Source organism: Mercenaria mercenaria, chromosome 6 (assembly GCF_021730395.1).
Source record: "Mercenaria mercenaria strain notata chromosome 6, MADL_Memer_1, whole genome shotgun sequence".
In the NCBI taxonomy this organism is placed as follows: domain Eukaryota; kingdom Metazoa; phylum Mollusca; class Bivalvia; order Venerida; family Veneridae; genus Mercenaria; species Mercenaria mercenaria.
This window is the reverse complement of record NC_069366.1, coordinates 13,727,776-13,750,608: the sequence shown is the minus strand read 5'-3', so window position 1 is coordinate 13,750,608 and position 22,833 is coordinate 13,727,776. Positions and strand designations below refer to the sequence as shown.

The 22,833-nt window shown below is 36.8% G+C and overlaps 2 protein-coding genes and 1 long non-coding RNA gene across 3 annotated transcripts; 1 reads left to right on the top strand and 2 right to left on the bottom strand.

The window, feature by feature from the left end:
- Positions 1-3,155: 3,155 nt before the first annotated feature.
- LOC128557605 (proteasome assembly chaperone 2-like) lies at positions 3,156-21,565 on the bottom strand. Its single transcript, XM_053545153.1, has 7 exons — positions 21,420-21,565; positions 18,419-18,590; positions 15,997-16,055; positions 15,079-15,197; positions 9,646-9,840; positions 8,493-8,610; positions 3,156-4,421 (listed from the first exon to the last, which is right to left on the bottom strand). The coding sequence occupies exons 1-7, from the start codon at positions 21,474-21,476 to the stop codon at positions 4,305-4,307; spliced, it is 837 nt and encodes a 278-aa protein (XP_053401128.1). The 5' UTR covers positions 21,477-21,565; the 3' UTR covers positions 3,156-4,304.
- LOC128557607 (uncharacterized) lies at positions 10,354-13,849 on the bottom strand. Its single transcript, XR_008371263.1, has 3 exons — positions 13,710-13,849; positions 12,662-12,844; positions 10,354-11,351 (listed from the first exon to the last, which is right to left on the bottom strand). It is a non-coding gene; the product is annotated as an uncharacterized LOC128557607 (long non-coding RNA).
- LOC128557606 (uncharacterized) lies at positions 12,691-14,516 on the top strand. Its single transcript, XM_053545155.1, has 2 exons — positions 12,691-12,895; positions 13,733-14,516. The coding sequence occupies exons 1-2, from the start codon at positions 12,691-12,693 to the stop codon at positions 14,008-14,010; spliced, it is 483 nt and encodes a 160-aa protein (XP_053401130.1). The 3' UTR covers positions 14,011-14,516.
- Positions 21,566-22,833: the final 1,268 nt, after the last annotated feature.

The window sequence follows — 22,833 nt, the reverse complement described above, 5'->3', positions numbered from 1 at the left end:
CTTTCAGGCCATTCTAAACTAGATGTTTTTGTAGAAAAGTGCAGGCCCTTCCCCCCAAATGCATAGTCATAAAGGCAAGAAGTCAATAGGGGACATGAGCGAAAGTCAAAGAGACACTGATGGTTGGCTGCAATAGGGATCATCTACTTGGCACGTCCAATCATCCCACTAAGTTTCAACATTCTGGACATTCTTGTGGTTCCCAAGTTATGAACTGAAAACTGTTTTCAATGTTTAGGCCCATGTGACTTTGACTGAGTGACCCCAAAATCAGTAGGAGTCATCTTGGCATATCCAATCATCTTATCAAGTTTCAACATTTTGGGTCAAGTGGTTCTAAAGTTATTGATAAGAAATGGATATCCAAGTTCAGGCCTGTGTGACTTTTACCTTTAACAGTGATCCCAAAATTAATGGGGGGTCATCTACTTCACACATCCAATCTTCCTATGAAGTTTCAACATTCTGGGTTAAGTTGTTCTCGCATTATTGACAGGAAATGGTTTTCAATGTTCACCCCGTGACCTTGCCCTTTGATAGAGTGGCCCTAAGGGTCTTCTACTCTGCATGTACAATCATCCTATGAAGTTTCAACATTCTGGGTCAAGTGGTTTTAAAGTTTTTGATTGGAAATGGTTTTTCATGTTCAGGCCCCTGTGACCTTCACCTTTAACAGAGTGACCCCCAAATCAGAAGAAGTAATCTACTCTGCATGTCCAACCACACTATGAAGTTTCAACATTCTGGGTTAAGTTTTTCTCAAGTTATTGATCAGAAATGGTTTTCAATGTTCAGGCCCCTGTGACCTTGATCTTTGATAGAGTGACCCAAAAACAATAGGGGTCGTCTACTCTGCATGTCCAATCATCCTATGACGTTTCAACATTCTGGGTCAAGTGGTTCTCAAGTTATTGATCAGAAGTGGTTTCCATTTTCAGGCCCCTGTGATCTTCACCTTTAATAGAGTGACCCCCAAATTAATAGGGATCATCAATCATCCTATGAAGTTTCAATATTCTGGGTCAAGTGGTTCTCAAGTTACTGATCGGAAATGGTTTCCATGTTCAGGTCCCTGTGACCCTGACGTTTGGAGTGACCCCAGAAACAACAGGGGTGTCTACTCCATAAGCCCTGCTAGTCTATGAAGTTTGAAGGTTCTGCGTCAAATGGTTCTCCAGTTATTGATCGGAAATGAAGTGGGTAGGATTGATGGACAGGGCAAAAACAACTGGAGTTGTCACAGGAGTGACGAATTATACCCCCACAATATGGCCTTGTCAAAGAACTAAACCAATGTCAAAGCTGAACTTGCTTGACCTACTGACCTCAGACTCAATACAGGTCATCTGGTGATCATGATCAACCTCCCTATGAAGTTTCATGATCCTTGGCACAAGCGTTCTCAAGATATTGTCCAGAAAAGGTTTAAATGACCTTTGACCTTTAGAACCCAAAATAATAACTGGTCATCTGCTGGTCATGACCAACCTCCCAATTAAATTTTGTGATCCTAGTCCAAAGTGCTGTGAAGTTATTGTCCGAAAACCGTTTGTGTTCCTTGTCACTGTGACCTTGACCTGTGACCTGCTGACCTCAAAATCATTAAGGGTCATCTGCTGGTCATAACCAACCTCCATATCAATTTTCATGATCCTAAGCCCAAGCATTCTCAAGTTATCATCCGGAAACCGTTTAACTGTTTCGTGTTACTGTGACCTTGACCTTTGACCTACTAGCCTCAAAGTCAAACATGACCTGTACTTAATCATGTTACACCTGTGTATAAAAATTTAAGATCCTAGACCCAAGCGTTCTCAAGTTATCATCTGGAAACCGTTTAACAGTTCCGAGTCCCTTTAACCTTGACTTTTGACCTACTGACCTCAAAGTCGAAACTGACCTGTATTTCATGATGTTACATCTGTGTACCAAAAATTATGATCCTAGGTCCAAGCGTTCTCAAGTTATCATCTGGAAACCATTTAAAAGTTCCGAGTCAGTGTGACCTTGAACTTTGACCTACTGACCTCAAAGTCAAACTTGACCTGTATTTCATGATGTTACACCTGCATAACAAAATTTATTATCCTAGGCCCAAGCATTCTCAAGTTATCCGGAAACCATTTAACTGTTCAGGGTCACTGTGACCTTGACCTTTGACCTAATCACCCCAAAGTCGAACTTGACCTGTACTTTCTGATGTTACACCTGTGTACCAAAAATTATTAAAATGGGTCAAGCCTTTCATGTGTTATCATCCGAAAACCATGAAAACCAACAGATTGACTGACCAACCAACCAATAAGCTCACTCCTATATACCCCCTCAAGCTTCGTTTTGTAGGGGTATAAAAAGTTTCCCTGCAGAGAGACATAATAAGGAGCTGCCATTTTAAAATGCAAAATCATACCCCCAGGTGTATGACCAAAGATGTTGTTTTTTGAAGTTTAAGGTGAATATCTCATGAAGGTCAAGGTCATCTAAAATGTATATATAGGTCAGTTTGTAGCATATGTCTTGCCACATGGTTTGTTGAGGGAGTATGAACTTAGGTTGGCTTTTGGACCAAAAATGTTAACAAGGTTTGATATATAAGCGTCAATGTCCAATATATACATGTATGTCAGTTCACAAGGTGTCGAGTGCGAGTTGAACTAAATTGGGTAATTAATGTGGGCTATAGGCTGTCTGGTTTGTTTGGATGGACAGACATTGCAATCATTATGAGGAGATGAGGGGGGCATAAAAAAATCTTGTATCATAGCTCGGTGTTTTTTCTTAACAAATTTGGTGCAGGTAAATCGTATACACAGAGTACAGGGTGCGGTAACTAAAAGTGTGCAGGTATTTAATACCTACATGCTAGTTACCGCACTGCTGGATTGGAAAGTATGCCAGCATGTCTGGAACAGTAGACAGTGAAGTGCATTTTATTGATTTTCTGCTCTCGCATTGGTTTATTTTACCTGGGCTTTACACATTTGTTAAGCAAGGATTTTAAGTACTCACCGAACTGCTGTATATGGCAATGTGGAACGCCTACAAGTATCATATTTGGATGGCTATGATACAAAACAGAAAGAACATTAAAACTCTCGGGTAAAATACTTTTTCTATTACTAAAGAAATGAGGGTTTACAAAACAAAAGAGCACATACTGATAAAAATTTATCACAGTTCATTTGTTCCTGTACAATATTACAAACTGCACACAGATCATGTTAACAAAAACATGTGGAAAAGAAAGCAAAGTTTTGAATTATTTTAAAATGTGAACACATCATGGTCAAACACTAAAAAGGTGCAGTTCTTTTGACTGTTAAGGTGTGAGTGATCAATTTTCAACTAGGAAAAGTGAAGTTTTACGTTCAATGAATAATAGTTTTTGATAGGCAAATAGAAAATTTATTCAAACAGGATTATATTGAATATTTGTATCATCGCTCGGTGTTTTTTCTTAAATTTAGTGCAGGTAAATCATATAATCTAAGTGCAGGGTGCGGTAACTAAAAGTGTGCAGGTATTAAATACCCCCACGCTAGTTACCGCACTGTTGGATAGGAAAGTATGCCAGCATGTCTGGAACAGCAGACAGTGAAGTGCATTTTATTGATTTTCTGCTCTCGCATTGGTTTATTTTACCTGGGCTTTACACATTTGTAAAGCATAAGTACTCACTGAACTGCTTGTATGGCAATGTGGAACTAGGTACCTACTGAACTACCATATATGGATAGCTATGATACAAAACAGAAAGAACATTAAAACTCTCGTGTATGTACATGTATGTACTCATATGAGCCGTACCATGAGAAAACCAACATAGCTGCTTTGCGACGAGCATGGATCCAGACCAGTCTGCACACACGCGTAATCTGGTCAGGATCCATGCTGTTCGTTAACGGTTTCTCTAATTGGCTTTGAAAGCGAACAGCATAGATCCCGACCAGACCGAGAAACATGGCAGCTTCAGCAGATCTATGTCTTATCAAATTATTAACATTTCTGTAGAAACTGTGTTTGGTGAATAACTGACAACTTCCAAACAAAACACTCGCACAGTCTATGGTAACATAGATCTGCCCTTCAGACCCTTGTGATACATTCAGAGAAAAAAACATCAAGACCTGTTCCAAGAACTTCTTGCTTAAGATCTTAACACCAGATTTCAGAACACCCCTCAAGTGAGCAAAATAATGTTGATACAGTGATCTGGCACGAATTTAACAACATCTTCAAGAAATTCCCATCAATTACTCTTCCTCTTCAAAACGACATTTGTATGTTAACACCCAAGACAATGATCAATGATACAAGGTCTGATCAAATTTGGATCCATAAAACAGCTTCCAGGAGACAGGAATTTTCCACTTTGTATATTTTACCACTGCTTCCTCATCAGCTCCACCTATAGACCGAGACTGAAATTGAGAAAATAATGGTTAGATCACTATTGGGATAAAGAAAATATGCTGAAGCGGTGGCTGTACTGCTTCTATGATAAATAATCATAATAGCTGTAATTGTAACAATGATTCAGACTGGAATAGAGAATAACCATTACACCGTGAATGAAATAGAGAATAGAATGGCTGTACCTAGGCTGAAGCTGAAAACATAATGGTTGTACTATGACTGAAACAAGAGCCATGTCAGACATGGCCAATCCCCCCGCCGGGCATATTATTATTGAAGGCTAAAGTTCCTGGCAAGTTAGTGTTTGAAAGTACTAATTTTGGGGAAAGCTTTGAAGAACCATTTAGTTTTGGTCCGCATTAGGGGTTTTAAAGATGGGGAAGAAAGAATAAGTCAGTGGTGAGGTGGTTTACTGCTAAATTTTATTAATTTTCATGAACAGTATAGCTATGATGTTTTTCTATTTTTCTACTGTAAAAAGAAGGAATGGAAAGCTAACAGGGAACACGAGTGCCAGAATGTCACAATATATGCCCGTCACAGCAAATTTCTTTACTCTAGCAGCTGTATTTGCAAATGGAATTTTAATTTTGTGGTTGTTTAGTAATCATTGTAAGTCTTTTGTTTTTCTAAGTCCACAAAAAAACTCCTTTCCAGGTAGAGATATCTTAAAATACACCTAAAATTGGAAAATAACATCCATGTTGTACCACAGAAAAGTGTTCTTGTTTTTTCCCTACAGTCAATTAAAAAACAGTTACAATATAAGTTATTTATAGTAACAACTAAGGGAAGTTAAAAAAAAAATAAAAAATTGTAAGTCCACACAAAAATCTTTACCAGGTAGAGATTGGTCAAAATACACCTCAAAATTGGATGTAGCATGCATGTTGTACTACAGAAAAGTGGTCTCCAATTTTCCCTACGACTAGTAATGAAAAAGTCACAATAAAAGCTATTTAAAGTAACAACAAAGGGAGGTAATTCTAAAGAAGGGAACTGCGCATGACACTTCATCTCATGATGGTGTATAATAGTGCCAAGTTACATCAAAATCCCTCCATGCATGAAGAAGCAATGCTTCGGACAAAGTCATTCTTGTATCTGACCTTTGGCCTCTAAATGTGACCTTGACCTTAGACCTAGGGACCTGGATCTTGCGCATGACACTCTGTCTCGTGGTGGTGAACATGTGTGCCAAGTTATATCAAAATCCCTCTATGCATGAAGAAGAAATGCTCCGGACAAGGTTTTCATTATTGTATCCTTTGACATCTAAGTGTGACCTTGACCTTAGACCTAGGGACCTGGTTCTTGCACAAGACACTTTGCCTCGTGGTGGTGAACATTTGTACCAAGATATATCAAAATCCCTCCATGCATGAAAAAGATATGCTCCGGACAAAATCTTTTAAGAAAATATGATAAAGGGGAATAACTCAAAAAATAGGCAAGGAAGAGTTATTGTTCTTGACCACTGCACTTCCTCCCAATGTGTTCTATCAGTGTATGAAGTTTGAAGAAAATCCCTTCAGTACTTTTGGAGTTATGCTCCGGACAACATTTTTTAAGAAAATAAGATAAAGGGGAATAACACAAAAAATAGGCAAGGTAGAGTTATTGTTCTTGCACACTGCACTTCCTCCCAATGTGTTCTAACAGTGTATTAAGTTTGAAGAAAATCCCTCCAGTACTTTTGGAGTTATGCTCCGGACAACATTTTTTAAGGGGGAATAACTCAAAAAATAGGCAAGGTAGAGTCATTGTTCTTGCACACTGCACTTCCTCCCAATGTGTTCTATCAGTGTATGAAGTTTGAAGAAAATCCCTCCAGTACTTTTGGAGTTATGCTCCGGACAAAGATCGTTGCGGACGGACGCACGCACGCATGCACGGACGGACAGCATTTCTAATATCCCCTTCGCCTTTGGCGGGGGGATAAATAAAGAGCAATACAATGACAGAGATACAGAATATACTTTGTTGTTGTTGTACACTGGCTGTACCAAGATAGACTAAAGTATACTGGCTGTGCTGTTGGAAGACAGATAAATTGAAAAGTCAATGGCCAAAATTCTGGTCTTATTGAGTAAAATGAAACAAAAACCCAAGGTGCATATAATTTCTGAAGCTAAATAACAATCCTATGATGTTTGATGACCCTATGCCAAATTTTAATATACCTGCAACACCTAACTTTTAGGTCAGTTATGCATACTTTTGACTATGTCAAGGGCCATAACTCTGGTACCATCTTATTAAGTGAATTTTCAACTTAACATGCCAATAACAAACTTTTTTACTGATGACTCTAGCTCAAATACTTTTTGAGATATACATAACAAAACTTAGGACACACAACCTGGACATTCAGAAGGACTGCACACATATGAACAAAGGTCAATCTATAAGTGACATCCCACCCCAAACCAAAACATTTGGTGGTGAGGTAGGGGTGGGGGTCCCATAAAGAGTATATTCTCAATTATTATGGTTCAGGTTTCATAAAAACCACACAGACGCCACGTATTTGACTGAGCAATAAAAGAAAAGGGCAAGGATATTCTCAATATTGCCAACTATCTCTGTACCAAGTTTCATGAAAATATATTGTACTCGATTTACTGCAGAAACCACTTTGTTGTACATGTAATAACATTCGAAGTTTAATTAACAAGAGCACCGCCTTGCGGGTGCTGACGCTCATCTGATTTTTTTGTATAATAGAAATATTGTCCTACCAATGATTTTCTAAGTCTAAAAAGAGCCATCATTCTTGCAAAAAGCAGGATAGAATTATGTTTCTTGACGTACAGCGTCTGCTTATGATGGTGAAAAACTGTTGCAAGTTTTAAAGCAATAGCTTTGATAGTTTATGAGAAAAGCTGACTTAAACATTATACTCAACCAAGAAAACTGATTTTCTAAGTCCAAAAGGGGCAATAATTATTGCAAAAAGCAGAACAGAGTTATGTTTCTTGCTGTACAGGGTCAGCTTATGATGGTGAACAAGTGCTGCAAGTTTCAAAGCAATAGCTTTGATAGTTTAAGAGAAAAAGTTGACCTAAACATAAAACTTAACCAAGAAATCTGATATTTTCTAAGTCCCAAAGGGGGCATAAATCTTGCAAAAAGCAGGATGGAGTTATGTTTCTTGATGTACAGGTTCAGCTTATGATGGTGAACAAATGTTGCAAGTTTTAAAGCAACAGCTTTGATAGTTTAGGAGAAAAGTTGACCTAAACATAAAACTTAACCAAGAAATCTGATATTTTCTAAGTACAAAAGGGGCCACAAATCTTGCAAAAAGCAGGATGGAGTTATGTTTCTTGCTGTACAGGGTCAGCTTATGATAATGAACAAGTGTTCCAAGTTTCAAAGTAATAGCTTTGATAGTTTAGGAGAAAAGCTGACCTAAACATAAAACTTAACCAGGCAACGCCGATGCAGACGCCGACGCTGACGCCGACACTGACCAAGTGATGACAATAACTCATCATTTTTTTTTCAAAAAATCAGATGAGCTAAAAATTAAAACAAAAACAAAAAAACATTACTTTAACTGGGGGCCATATGCTTCTTTTCATGGAATTACACCCTAGTTTATAATTGAAGGTTCCATGTGCACCACTGTATTAACACATCTGCCAATGTCTCTGAATTGTTTTTAGTACTTGCAGTATGTGTAAATGTTGAGTTCTGCTCAACCCGGGGATAGAGGGCGTGAACAGTAGCATCCATTTCCACTACCATCTATGAACAGGTTCAATCAAACTGAGCCTGCAACATTTTCATTGAGAGACCTGTCTAATTTCCACTTTTTTATTTTATCAAAAGTACCTGAGAAGTAGTTTCGTTCAAAAATGACATGAAGGGCCATAGCTCCACAAAAAATCAATTAACTGGAAATTGCTGACTAGCCTAGGTTTTGACCCTTCCTACAAAGTTCAGTTAAAATCTGACCAGTATTTTTTGTAGTGTGGACAAACTTTTGCGACAAGACAGGCAAGAAAAAAATTAATATATTTCCCCATATATTGGGAGACATAACAAATGAACCAACAGAAACTACTTACATGAAAGAGAATGAGGCCAAGCCATCTGTTGAGTCTGTTAGCCAGCTCCACTGCTTCTACAACATTATCACCTTCAGCACAGAACATCAAACATATTGCTGTAGGAACATCTTCATATCTACAATAATTTCAAAATAAATATGATAATACTGTAAAAATCATTTAATTTCGTAGGCATGAAATTTCGTGGTTTTGATCAAAACAGCAATTTCATGGGGATATGAATTCGTGGATTTCAACTTTCGAACATAAAATGAATTGGAATTTTACTTGTTCACTGGGATTAAATTTCGTGGACTGACTAAACCACGAAATCCATGAAAATTAGTCCCCCACGAATAATAAGCTTTCTTGTGAATTCAGTGTTCACACTAGCCAAATCATGTGCCCATACTGTTGCCATAATTTCTTGTCTAAATGACATCTAAACACTTCGCTGTATTAGTTTCAGAAAAAATTCAGACTGGAAGAAATTGCTTTTTGTGCCAGTGACTTTAATGTTTTCAACCTAAATGGTCCAAATAAAGTTCAGACTGCAGTACTTCTGGTTTATGATAGGAATTAATCTTCATTACTTTGAGAGGACAGACAACGTGTTTATAGAATCAATTTGCTTATTTGTATCTTTTTCATGTGGAAGCATTTAATTTACAGATTCAAATAATATTTGGAAGGTGATGGCTAGCAGAACTATATTACTACAAATAAATCAAGTTCAGGTCAGCCTGGAATAAAAAAAAATATTGAATGTGATTTTTTAAGTTACAAACTCATTCAGAAGTCAACACATTTTCTATCATTACATGTAGTACATGATGTACAATAAATTCAGCCAGTTTCAATTTGTAATCATAGCATGAATCTAACTGAAAAGTAAAGCTCATTCAGAAGATAAAATAAATGTTATAGCTTGGATTTTGATGAACTCAAAAAGTTCATTCTAGACATAGCTGTCAGAGAGACAGTGCGAGCTTAGATATGAGCCCTGCATAGTTCTGAGTGTATACAGCAAAAGTAAGTGAAGTGAAACAATTTTCCAGGTTAACTATTTCTTTTCAGAAAATTGTAAAAACTCTCAAACTTATAAGTCTCCTGGCATTTTTTTAGTATTCATCAACATCACTTCATATATGCATTTACAAGACATACTTACAGATCTTCAAATAAAGTTTTGGCAACTCCACCACCAGGAATGTACAGTTCTCCCCCTTGGTCTTCACCTGCTTCTAACATAGATGGCGCTGGAAAACTCTGTCGTTTTTCTAACTCTTCCCATTCATAGAAATTGCGGAACATGTCACCAAACATCTTTTCAATTTGTGGCGAGGCAACAAACCTGAACTGAGGCCTGTATTAGAAAATAACGACTTCAAAATATAAAACATATATATATATATCATTACAAATCCTTCAGTCTGCTTGGCTGAAAACTGATCAAGAGGTTACCGGTAAATAATATTATGTTATTTAACATTGTTCTGTACAATACGGAGATATATTTGGACGAGTACCCACCTGAGAAAACCATATTTGGACGAGCCGCTAGGCGAGTCCAATATGGTTTTCTTCAGCTGGGTACGAGTCCAAATATATCTCGTATTGTACATTACAATGTTAAATCACCTTTTTATTCTATATCTATTTTATCTAAGTTTAAATTAAAAATGTTTCACTGAATATTGTATTCCTGCCTTTTCTGTATTTTCCCAGCTTGGTATGAGTGCAAATATATATTATACAGAACAATGTTTTCTTGCATACCAGATGGGGATTTCCGGTGTTTTCACCGGTGCTAGAAAAACTCATCTTACACCCCAGGGTGTAAGATGAGTCACGCGCTTTAAATGACGTAAACACGGACTACTTTCGGAACTCCTTTTAATTCAACAAAACTACGTCATAGACGAGACAAAATTAAATAGAAATAAAAATAAAAAAGCATAATTATTTGTTCCTTCTCATTTAGCAATTAGTCAAAAAGTACAATTCAATATGAAAAAAAATGGAAAAGAGTAAACACTTATAAAATAAGCCATAACAATTTCCGTCAGCGTTTCATTGTTTACAAAACAAACATGTCTACTGTCAATACCATAAGAGAGTTCAAAATCGGGGACGTTGTCCAAATCGGGTCCGTAGGTGAAAAGGGGCGTATCATAGACATAATTAGGCCCTTAGGCACGTACTGCATGTACAAAGTACACATGTACTTTACTGGAGAGGTGAAAACTGCTGCAAGACATGAATTAGTAAAAGGGCTCCCTGATGATGATTTTCAAGCACTGTTCAATTGCTACAATCCCGACAAATTTGCCTGTGCTGGTTCATTAAAAACACAACCAGAGCAAGACTTAACACCTATTGCTAAAAATGTGCCCGCCACACTGCCTTGTCCACTGACAACTGATCATGATCCTTTCCAAGATTTTTATGACATTCTTCCCTTTGATGATGATTTTGGTATTTCAAATGATGTCAGCATTCAGGAAAAATTGTTCAGACCAGAAAACACTACCTCAAGTACCTGGATCATCAGCAAATAATCAAAACAACCGCTTTGCACCCATGAGTTCAAATCCAAAAGCGTACAGAGAAAGTCTTAAAAACAAGCGTACTGAAGACAAGACACGTTCTAATGTTGCTTTAGTCGTGTCCTTTCTGTCCGAAAAGGGTGAAAACAGGCAGGTGCATCTTATTCCTCCTGCTGAGTTAGACACATATCTGCAGGAATTTGTAATTAGGGTCCGGCAGAAAAATGGTGAAGAGTATGAGCCATCTACAATCCGAGGCATGATCAGCAGTCTTGACCGGTAGGTATCTGGATGTTTATAGTGAATATACACTTAGTCCACATTCGCCCTAAAAGTATAAATAAAACTTTGTTTAAAAATAGTAATTTACAACAATAACAGAATTTTTTATCTATGTTTTTGGTTCAAAGCTGTTACTCAGGCATAAATTTACTTCCTCAAGAATCTTTCACCAGTTGGAGGTACCCTTACCCAGTTTAATTTCTATAAATTATAATGAAAGTGTCCGTCTTTCATTTTGGACAGTACCATTGACAGTTAAACAGGTGTTTACCTAAAAGATACTGACTGAATGGCGACCAGTGCAGATCTTGATCAGACTGCACAGATGTGCAGGCTGATCAAGATCTACACTGGTTGCAAAGTTGGAATAAGTCCTGTCCAGCATAACAAGGGTGAATGCTATATATTTCTTAAGAAAGGTTCGATATTTGACTAGATGATACCGACAGACAAAATGTTATTGAAACACATGGTTTAATATAATGTTGTTGTTGTTTTTTTTTTTTTTTTTTTTTTTTTTCTGAACTCACAAGAAAAAATCTACCCACAATGCAAAACATATATCTGTTCCACACATGTATCTGAATAATGTTCTGTGAAATCATTTAATTTCATGGGCATGAAATTTCGTGGGTTTGGTCAAAACGGTGATTTCGTGGGCATATGAATTCGTGGATTTCAAATTTGAAACATAAAATGAATGGGAATTTTACTTGTTTGTTGGGATTAATTATGTGGATTGACTCAACCACGATATCCGAAAATTAGTCCCCCACGAATATTAATGATTTCACAGAATAGAAAAAAACATGTTTTAACAGAGACAAACATATTAGAATTCTTTACAAATACTGTTAAACAGGCACTTGCAAGAAAACAATTATCCGACATCCATCGCCAGAGGGAAAGAGTTTTCTTTATGCATGTCAACCCTAAGAAGCAAGGGCAAAGAACTAAAAAGAAAAGGCAAAGGTAACAGGGACCACGCAGCAGACACTTTAAGCGATGAGGAGTTAGATAAATTATATGCGACAGGTCAGTTAGGCAACCACTGTCCAGAATCACTCATCAATACAACTTGGTACAACAACACTTTGCATTTCGGAATACGAGGAGGTGGAACTGAGCACAGGCATGTATACAATTTCAACAAAAGCCATTCTGAATTATAAATTGTGGCTAAAGATGACTTCTGCCAGCTCTGGCAAAAACATACATATTGTGTACACGTAAATATTGGTTTCTGGCATATAAAATCAATTTTGCTATGACTTTATGATGATTTTGGTGTAAAAATGAAAACTGATTTTAAATAAATCAACTTTTCTCATTAAAAGATTTTTTGCTAACATTTACCTGAAACAACCAATTTATCCAGGCAACTGATGTGGGGTGATGTAAAGCTTGGATTTGACAGTGCCACTGGAACAGAGTACCTTGAGTATAATGAACGCCAGACAAAAACTCGCACTGGTATTGATCCGTCCAACATCCGCCGTCAAAAGCCAAGAATGTACGCAACAGGAACTGACAGATGCCCTGTGGAAACATATAAAGTCTATGCTAAACAAAGACCTGAAAACTTCTCTGGTAACTCTTTATACAACATGAAATGAATCATTTTAGGATCAAAATAACACAATATCAGATTTGCATCTAAGTTTTATTATCTGTTAGGATTTCTTATTTTCTTTTTTAATTTTAACTGTTCAATAAAAGTTTATACTTCAAAACCTTAATTTTAAGCAGCCGCCTGACTTATGCTGGCTGTTAATAGCACATATATATTGATTAACCGGACAGACCCCATGCCACTTCTTTCTTTATTCTTTGGGCAGCAACTATTAACAATTCAAGTTGTGCTAATAAGAACACGGTGAGTTGTGTGTAGCAAGTCTAAATGGTCTTTAATTAGGGCTGGGACAATTTAAAAATTTTGAAACCGGTAAATCATTATGTACAATGAAATTGAATCGAACCGCCATATTGAAATATTGACGACCGTATGAAAGTACTTCCTGCAGATGACTTCACTTCGAGCAAATTTGCGAAATATATCGTTTGCAAGCAGTGTCATAGTGATTATTAATAAGTCATTACTATTTTGATATATTTCATTTTAATTATATATCACGCAGGCAAATCCGATATTATTATGTTGATTGATGTGTTTGAGCGGAAATATACTGCGGGTCTATGTGCTGATCAGAAAAAGTATGATTCCTAATGTTTTTAGAGAGCGATTTGCATTTTTGCAGAATGAAAAGTGATTTTACCTATAATCAAATCGGAAACGATTAACCAAGTAAGCGTCCCAGTCCTATGTTTAATAAAACCACACGGAAGTCAGTAAGATATTTTGAACTAGATCTATTATATTTTATATAAAATTATCATAACTTACCACTGTCAGTATTTCTTCTTTAGGAGATGAAGACCCATTTTACTTGGCTGTGGTCACACACACCAGAACACCTGCTGTCAAGGATCAATGGTTTCTACGTGGTCCGATTGGAAGGAATAAGCTTAACAACCTGCTTAAATCCATGGCTGCCAAAGCTGATTTGCCTGAGCTTCAGTTCGGAAAACGCATTACTAACACCTCTGTCCGAAAAAGGCTTTGTCAAAAACTACTTGAAAATGAAGTTCCAGACACACACGCCGTCCATGTGACAGGACACAAAAAATGCCAGTTCACTGAATAACTATCGTGCTCTGACCAATGTCCAACAGAAATCCATTTCAAATCTCTTGGCAACGTCTTCAACAGCAAATATCCAGACTAACACCGCTGTAAATTCAAGCAGTCAAAGTGTCTCTAACCACTCTGCCTTCGTGGCTCTGCCAGCAAATTGCGCTTTTAGCCTGTTTTCCAGCACAACTATAACTGGAGGCACCTTCAATATTACTTTGCAACAATCCAACGGCAATGAAAATAAATAACTGACCGTTGCTGACATGATAAATCCTTGTGTTAAAGATGTTTAGCCGTTTTCTGTTTGTTCTCGTTCAAGCAAATTTCACAAAGATGGCGACTTCAGTTGATAATGTGGATATCTAGGTCATCACATGTCGCCGATGTTAAATCTGTTCACAAATGACTTGTTATAATCAAAATGATGTTATGTATTTTTGAAAGGTTATAGATTTTTTTGTGTGTTTAAAACGTGTTTTATTTCAGCATATGTCGGAAATAAAGAGATGAAATATTTGGAATTATATTTCGTAACAAAGTGTTAAATCCCATCCTTTGAAAAGAGGCGCTTACATATTATTGCGCATTATGAATGAATGCGTAAATTCATACGCTACTATAAAAATATAGTGCTTCGAAAATAATTCGTGTCAAATTCATACTAGTGTCTTTTTGCAGAATAGGGTATGCAAGAAAAAGAATCAATCACTGGTGGCGGGTAAAGATGGGAATATCCGGCACTCGGGTAACTGTTTAGGCGGTAACTCGGCTGGAAGCCTCGTTACCGCCTAAACAGTTACCCTCGTGCCGGATATTCCCATCTTTACCCGCGACCAGTGAAAGATTCTTATAAGGCTCATCCAGGTCAATAGTTTCCTGATGAAGGTCAACAGTCATCCTTGGCTAAATAATAAACAACTATCTACCTTTTAAGTGCTTAATACCCTCCCACTTGGAACACTACCTATTCGAGTAAGGCATGTTAAGTGACAGTGACTGACCATGGCAGCTCAGACCTGGCCATCTTTGTGTCTTACTTCTTTTCACTATAAATGAAAAAATTTAACTGTCTACAAACCCCTGTAATTGTGTATCAAGTCTTTCTTCTGCTGAACTACTGGTTGCTATGACAACTCTACTGAACTGGTTTTCTTTGATCCACTGAACTAACCATTTCCTAAACAAACCCCTCTTTCCCTGTAAAATACAATGCATCATTTCTATATCAGAAATTCTAGAATGCAGATATGATAAATTTCTACATATAAATCCTCTATGTTAAGAAAGAATAAGTATTTCTTACACTGTTTAAAGTTTTTAATACTGTAAAATCATTTAATTTCGTGGGCATGAAATTTCGTGGTTTTGGTCAAAACGTCAATTTCATGGGGATATCAATTCGTGGATTTCAAGTTTTGAACATAAAACGAGTGGGAATTTTACTTCTTTCTTGGGATTAAATTTCGTGGATTGACTCAACCATGAAATTCACAAAAATAAGTCTCCCACGAATATTAATGATTTCACAGTAACTAAACAGCAGTGTTTGCTTGGCTCTACACCATCTTTGCCACATCTGATGCCCTTAGAAAAATATTTTAGCAGACTGTTCAGTAAAATATAAAGCTTTCCCCTCCATTAGTACTTACTGCTGAAAACTGTTTAAAAAGATATATGCACAGCAAAATGTTACTGCAACAATTTAAAGTTTAACCAGTTCCCACATGCATCTACATACCATATTTTCCCCAAAAGTTGGGACAGCATAAAATGATTAAAATAAAACAAAGAAACTACCAAGATCTGAGAGTATTTTAAGTATTTCACCTAAGTATGTCTACAAGGCTCAGTTTTTATCCTAAATTGAGGACAAATAAAACTGCCAACATTAAAACATGTTAGAAAGAGTCATACTGTATTTATCCTATAATAAGGGAGATAACTACAGAACTGAACTGGTCTGCAAAAATGGAATCTCAATAATATATTGTTTTACCTGCACAAATGGAGACCTCTGTTGTATTATGACAACTTTGTGTTCCTGGCTTTCATACACTGTAACAGGACAATATATACATCATAAATATGCTACAAAATCCCAGCTGCCTTGATCATACATTAATTTGCTACTTCCTGCTTTGTAATTTTTCAAAAGTATCATCCAATATTTTTAATAATCAAGTTCTATAGTAGACCATCAGTAATCTTAACAAGAAGAGCTGTCCGTAAGACAGCCAATGCTCGACTACTTGAATTGTTGTCCCAGAAGCAGTAAAATTACCCTAAATGTTAAAATATCTACAGAGTCTCAATCCAGTATCTGCATTACCAGTAGTTTTAGAAATAGTAACTTGCATGCAAAACTTTAACCAGAAATTTTTATGTTTAGAAGGCGACATAATTTTGCAAAATACAATCAGAGTTATGGGACTTGATGGTATCACCTAGTTTTATAACACCGAAGACACATGTAAAGTTTCAAATCAATATCTGCCTTAGTTTTTGAGATAGTAACTTGCATGCAAAAATTTACCCAGGATTTTCTAAGTCCAAAAGAGGGCATAATTTGGCCAAAATACATGCCAGAGTTTTGGGACTTGACCCAGTGAGGTTGGTAACTGACCTAGAAAAAGAAAAAAAAGTTTCAAAGCAATATGCCTTGAGATGATAGCTATACGTACTTGCCTGCAAAACTTTAACTAAGGTGTGACACAGACGCAAACGACAGGATGAGTACAATAGCTCGGACTTTTCTTCAAATATTCGAGCTAAAACATGTGATGCTTTACAAACATACCCAAAGTAACTGCATATCATTGAGCACTTGATCTTCCAAAAGCAAAGTTTTACAACAATTAACAAGAGTGGCATACTGTCACAATATTTGCCCATCACATCAAATTACTTTTCACTTTAAAACTACAATACTTTTAATATGAGCAGACTCATTGTCAATTTTCTCAATTTCAAGTTGAAATTCAACTCATGTTTCTTTGTTTTGATGGGTTTAGAGTCAACACAACATATATTAGGTCACTGACAACTTTTCAAGCTTTTGATGATGAAGGAAGACCCTGGGTGCAGTGTTTCAGCATGGGTAGGCACCTGGGTAGAATAATCCACCTTCCGTAAGCCAGCTGGATCACAGATAACTTCCTCACATGGAGAATACTTTACACTATTAGACTAAGTGAGGTTTCGAACCCACATAAGGGGCAATTGATTCGAAGTCAAGCTTAACCACTCAACCACGGAGGCTCCTGAATATCATCTTATTCAAGGGCCATAACTTCAAAGCAACAATGAATATCCAACTGGTTATCGAACTTGGCCAAGATAATATGCCCGCAAAAAATCTCAGTAAGTTTGGTGAACATTAGATAATTAAGATCTGCTAAGTTATTTAGCGGACACTGTCAATTTTCACAATTTTTAAATAATTCAAGGGCCTTTCCTCAAGAATAACTGGGAGTATCTGATTAGTTAGAACTTGTCTGAGATATTATGCCCACAAACATTGTGACCAAATTGGTGAATACTGGATAAGAATTACTCAAGTTAATGAAGTTATGGAAAAGGGCACTGTCAATTTTCACAAACTGTTAGTAATTAAAGGGTCATAACTCCAGAGCCTCTGGGACAATCCAGCTGGTTATCAAAACTGCTTGAGATATTATGCCCATAAACATTGTGACCAAGTTTCGTGAATGATGGATAACACCTGCTTAAGTTACAACAGCGGACAACTAAAGTGGACACTGCCCACTGTCACAGGCGAACACATATAATACGTCATGGGCGTGTTAAACGTTATATAATGAAATCACCAACTAGACTGGCAGATTATACTAGTATAAAACTATAAATGTTGGCTATTAAGCAGTGACAGTGTAGTATTTTGTTGAAAGTGAAAATAGACTGCCTCCTAAGGATGTTCTAATACACCAGCATATTTCAACACAGCTATAAATAAGATTTTACCCTTTTTTTTACTTTTTGATACTTTCTATTTTTTTTCTCAAAGAATATTTTACATCCCAAGTTCAAATGCATATCATAATTAATAATGTGTAATCCTTAAGTTCTTGTCTAGTATAAAGTTCAGTAACAAAGTGTGTGCCTTATCCAGAACTGTCTGACATAATTAAATGAGCCGAACCATGAGAAAACCAACATAGTGCATTTGCGACCAGCAAGGATCCAGACTAGCCTGCGCATCCGCGCAGTCTGGTCAGGATCCATACTGTTCACTAACAGTTTCTCTAATTGCAATTGGGTTTAAAAGCGAACAGTATGGATCCTGACCAGACTGCGCAGATGCGCAGGCTGGTCTGGATCCATGCTGGTCGCAAATGCACTATGTTGGTTTTCTCATGGTGTGGCTCAAATTTTGTTTTGATCAGAATCAGTTTTGTTACCTTCACAACATGATACAATTTTACAGTTAGTAGCCTCTGGATGAGCGAATGGATCGCCACCAACAAGTGGTATAATACTTGGATGCTGTATATAACCTGCTCGATGCATTGTCAATGTGGAAATCAGCAGGTCTGCTGTCAGCTGGGCAACATTTCCTACAGATACTGCTGGCTGTAATAAAACAGAAAAAGTTAGTATAATATAACTGAAGGTGACATGTCAAGTTGAAGCTTTCATTAAGTTAATGGAAGTGTAAGGGTTGCCGGTAGAGTAATAGTCAAAAATAGTAAAAGTTGATTAGGAAAAAAAAAATCCAAGACATAAAAACTACACTGTGGTAACACATACAGATATCATGCAGCTCAGAAAGGTTGGATGTGTATGGGATGCCAGTAGGGTAACAGTCATTGTTATCATAAAATATCTGATGAGAATATTATTCACAATGGGCTTTTCCAAAAAAAAATCTATCAGGGGCGTAACGTGAGTAAAATTTGGTTACTCAACGTGGGTGTGGGAGTGGGAATTCCCCCTCCTGCGGGTGGGGGTTGGAGCCTCCCCTACAAAATTTTTGAAACGGTGGCAACAAATGGTGGCCTCTGGTGGGGTTTTTAACAATAATTCAAACATATTTTCTGACATCTTTTCCAGTATAATTCTGATAAACATTCAGAATATAATTATTAGTTACAACTGATGTTTAATATCTGACTGCAGGGGCGGCAAAAACAATTGTGCATATTGCCCAGCTTGTCCGAGAGCAGGTGCAAAATTGCTACTTTGTTTTTACAGTCATACGTTCATGGTGACTTTAAATGAGGCAATGACTTTTACTATCAGGGTCTTTTGTTTATTTGTTTAGATTTAGAGCAGTTTTTCGAAAGTATTTCAGCTATATTACGTGGGGCAGATAATCGAATCAAAGTTCCTGAAAACTGTAACAGTGCTTCTCTCACCTGGCATGTGCCTTGCGGACGAAATCAGACTTTTGTCATAAATTTCGCTCAATTTCCTTTATTTTGTGACAATTGAAACTTTTTGTTTTTTTAGTACAAATGTCTAAGGGGAGTTACTCTAATGTGACGGCAATCGGCTAAACAAAAGTGAACAAGATTTGAAATAAATTAAAATTACATTCGTTAAAGGTGTGCCAGGTAAGAGAAGCTTTTGTAAATGATAACTTTTTGTTATAACTTACATGTATGTGGTTGTATTTTATTTGTAGAAGCTTTTAAATGGCTGTTTAGTCGTGACCTTCGCATAGCCACGATCATTTCTTGCTAACGCTGTTGTCAAATGGTTTCCATATTAAAATACTTAATTCTCAGAAATGAGCAGACATGAAAATTATCAAAACAGGATCTGAAAGATACACGACTGTGTAGGGTGTTGTTGGCATGCAGATATTTGGCCATATCTTTTTTGGTTGACAGAGCGTGAAATGAAGGTCGTCACGAAATGCAGCACTGCCAACTTGTTTACCTTCAATTAATCTTGTCATCAGTATATAGTAAATGGGTGCTGGATTTATTTTTGGGTTCTGGACTGTCTATACTGGTAAATGTTTTTCATAATAATAAGTGTCATCATTACTGACCAAACAAATGCGCCGAATCAGGATTCATGGCAAATGTCTATGCCATGGAAATACAGATTACAGTAGCTCAATTTCATTTGCTGTCATCATCGTCACTGTAAAACTTCAACTATCTACTGCCGAACAATCGTCTAGCGATTATGACTGGCAGGCGCTGTCAGGAAACAGTGTTTTGGTAAAAATGTTATGTGGAAAGTTAAAAAGATAAAAGACCAAAAGTAAACAGTTAAAATCAGCAGAATATAGTATTTAGAGAGACTGCGAGTCCAGCCCGCTGACATTAAATGTTTGCAAATTCATAACTTTACCATGACATCACTGTTCATTAGGGGTTCTAACTGACCAATCAGAGAGCTGCATTTTCAAGTACCTGCTAGTTTCCACTTGGGTATATCGAAGTACATTTACAATGAACATATAGTGAGTTTAGAAGTAAATATCACACTATTTTAGAAATCAAATTTAGATTTTTCACTGCACATGCCCCTGATGATGCTACAAAAAACAAAACTTTGAAGTTTCATTGAAATATTATATGGATTTAATACCTTTATTTTAGTTTAAAATTTGAGATTTTACACAGGGAGTCTATGATAAAGTCCGAGTAAAATGTAATCAATACCCAAGTGAAAATAGTATTATTCCACAATGTTTTAGACCTGTTAAAATTATGAATTGAGGCTGGCTGGACTGGATATATGTTGGTAAACTGTTCCACAGTCTGAAAAAGTCTGTGGAAAAAGTGAGATGATGATGGTCCAGTGCCACTAATTCATTTCTTATCTTATAGAAAATAACCAGGGATGATCGAATGATTTCTTCTTTGTTCTAGGGTCTTCCAATTCAGTTCTGATAACATATCTGAGACGCTACTGGTATACTGGTAGTCATTAAAAACATAGCGGGCTGCAGATCTTTGTACCCTTTCAACTTTATAAGTGAGATATTTTTGCCAGGGGTGCCAGACCGTGGAACGTACAGTACTCGACCTGGGGGCAGACATAGGTTTTGTAGGCCATTTCTTTAACCCGTCTGTTGGTAGTCTTTACATTCCTTTTGATGAAGCGAAGGGTATTACTGGCCTTGGATGTTATGTTATTTATGTGATTTGACCAGGTCAAGTTATTATTTAGGGCAACACCAAGATGTTTTGCATGGAAAGTGGACTGAAGTTGGACGTTATGTAGGGTGTAAGGATATATAACAGAATTTCTTTTACGATATATTCTTAGAACTTCACATTTATCGGGATTTAATTCCACTGACCATTCTTTTTCCCATTTTTCTAAACAGTAGAGGTCTTGGCTTGCTGTAAGCTTTCTATATAGGATTTAGATTTGATGGTAAGGTAGACAATGGTGTCATCAGCAAAGAGTACAAATGAGTACCTACAAATGTCTTACATAAATTAAGATGAAATCTTTATAACAGCAGTCTCGTTTTTCTACAGGAACAAACATTGTTTTAATTTTTTTAACGCAGGAAAAACAGATGATTTTCAGAACATGGGCGCAGACATCTTGAAAAATTATACTTACTTTTATATGATTTCGTACTCAATTTTCTCGTACTATGTTACCGATTTGCAGGAGCGTAGCTACTTGTGGGCAGATAATGAGGTATGCGAGTAAATCTGCATTAATTTAAGAGATTTTCCGTTATTAACCGTTCAATTATGAATTCATATTGCATTTCAGTTCAGACCTTTACACAGTTGTAGGTATTACATATATTTTATACACTATACAAATTGTGCCAAGGACTGTGCTTATATCAAACCAATACCAAACTAACTAAACAATAAGAAAAATCAGAGTAATAGAAAAATCAGTGCAACTACGAGAAAATTGGGCCAATACCACGAATACGGGATTCAACTATTTGACTATTTAAAGTAGATTGTAGAGGAGTGGAGGCAACATGGACGGTTGAGTAATAAGTTAGATAAACCTCGGACAAATGACAAGGTCAATATGAAAACATTGTATTATAACTTTTCAATAAACTATCAATCGTAATTTAGGCCTAAAAATCTTTGTTTCCGGTATTTTTTTTTTTTGCGTCAAAAAATGAATACAAATAAGGGGGTTATGCCTTTAGAGCATCAGTAAATTGATTTCTAACATCACTGAACGTGTTTAAAGCATAGAAAGTGCAGTTTTGCAACTTTTTGTTAAAAAGTTGAGAAAAATACTCTCCAAGGCCATAAAAACATTTAGGGTCGGGCCAAAAATTTAAGGTAGGTCGGGATACCGGAAACAAACATTTTTTTACGCCTTATCCCACAATTGATAATTGTACACACTCTTATGTAATACAACACCGAAAGTCGCGAGTTTGATTCCCGTGCAGCATGTATATGTTACAAAATGTTTGGGTTTTAAGTTGTTCATCTTACCTCTAGCCATGTCAGTGTACGTGCGTGCGTGCGTGCGCGCGCGTGTGTTATAGCCGCCATGTTGTCAGAAACTGGTGTAAACTTATATATTATTTCGGAAATGTAAAATGTTTTCTATTTTACGGTTTGAAATATGGGACCCGTCAGTAATGCTCAAGTGACTGGTTGGTTTCACTACACAATATCTGAAGATTCAGTTTACTGTGGCACAAGACCCGGTCAAACAAACCTTATCACTACAAATATTACTGTGGAAGCATGTAAAACGTGGCTAGGAAAAACTGATGATGGAGCTTGAGTTGTCATTGCGAGTTTCTTGAACTTCTTTCATGCATGGACAACAGTAGAGAGGTCTGAGACAAGCTAAAGAGGTTGCATTTAATCTACAAGGATTTCTGGCAATAATTGAAGTGAACATC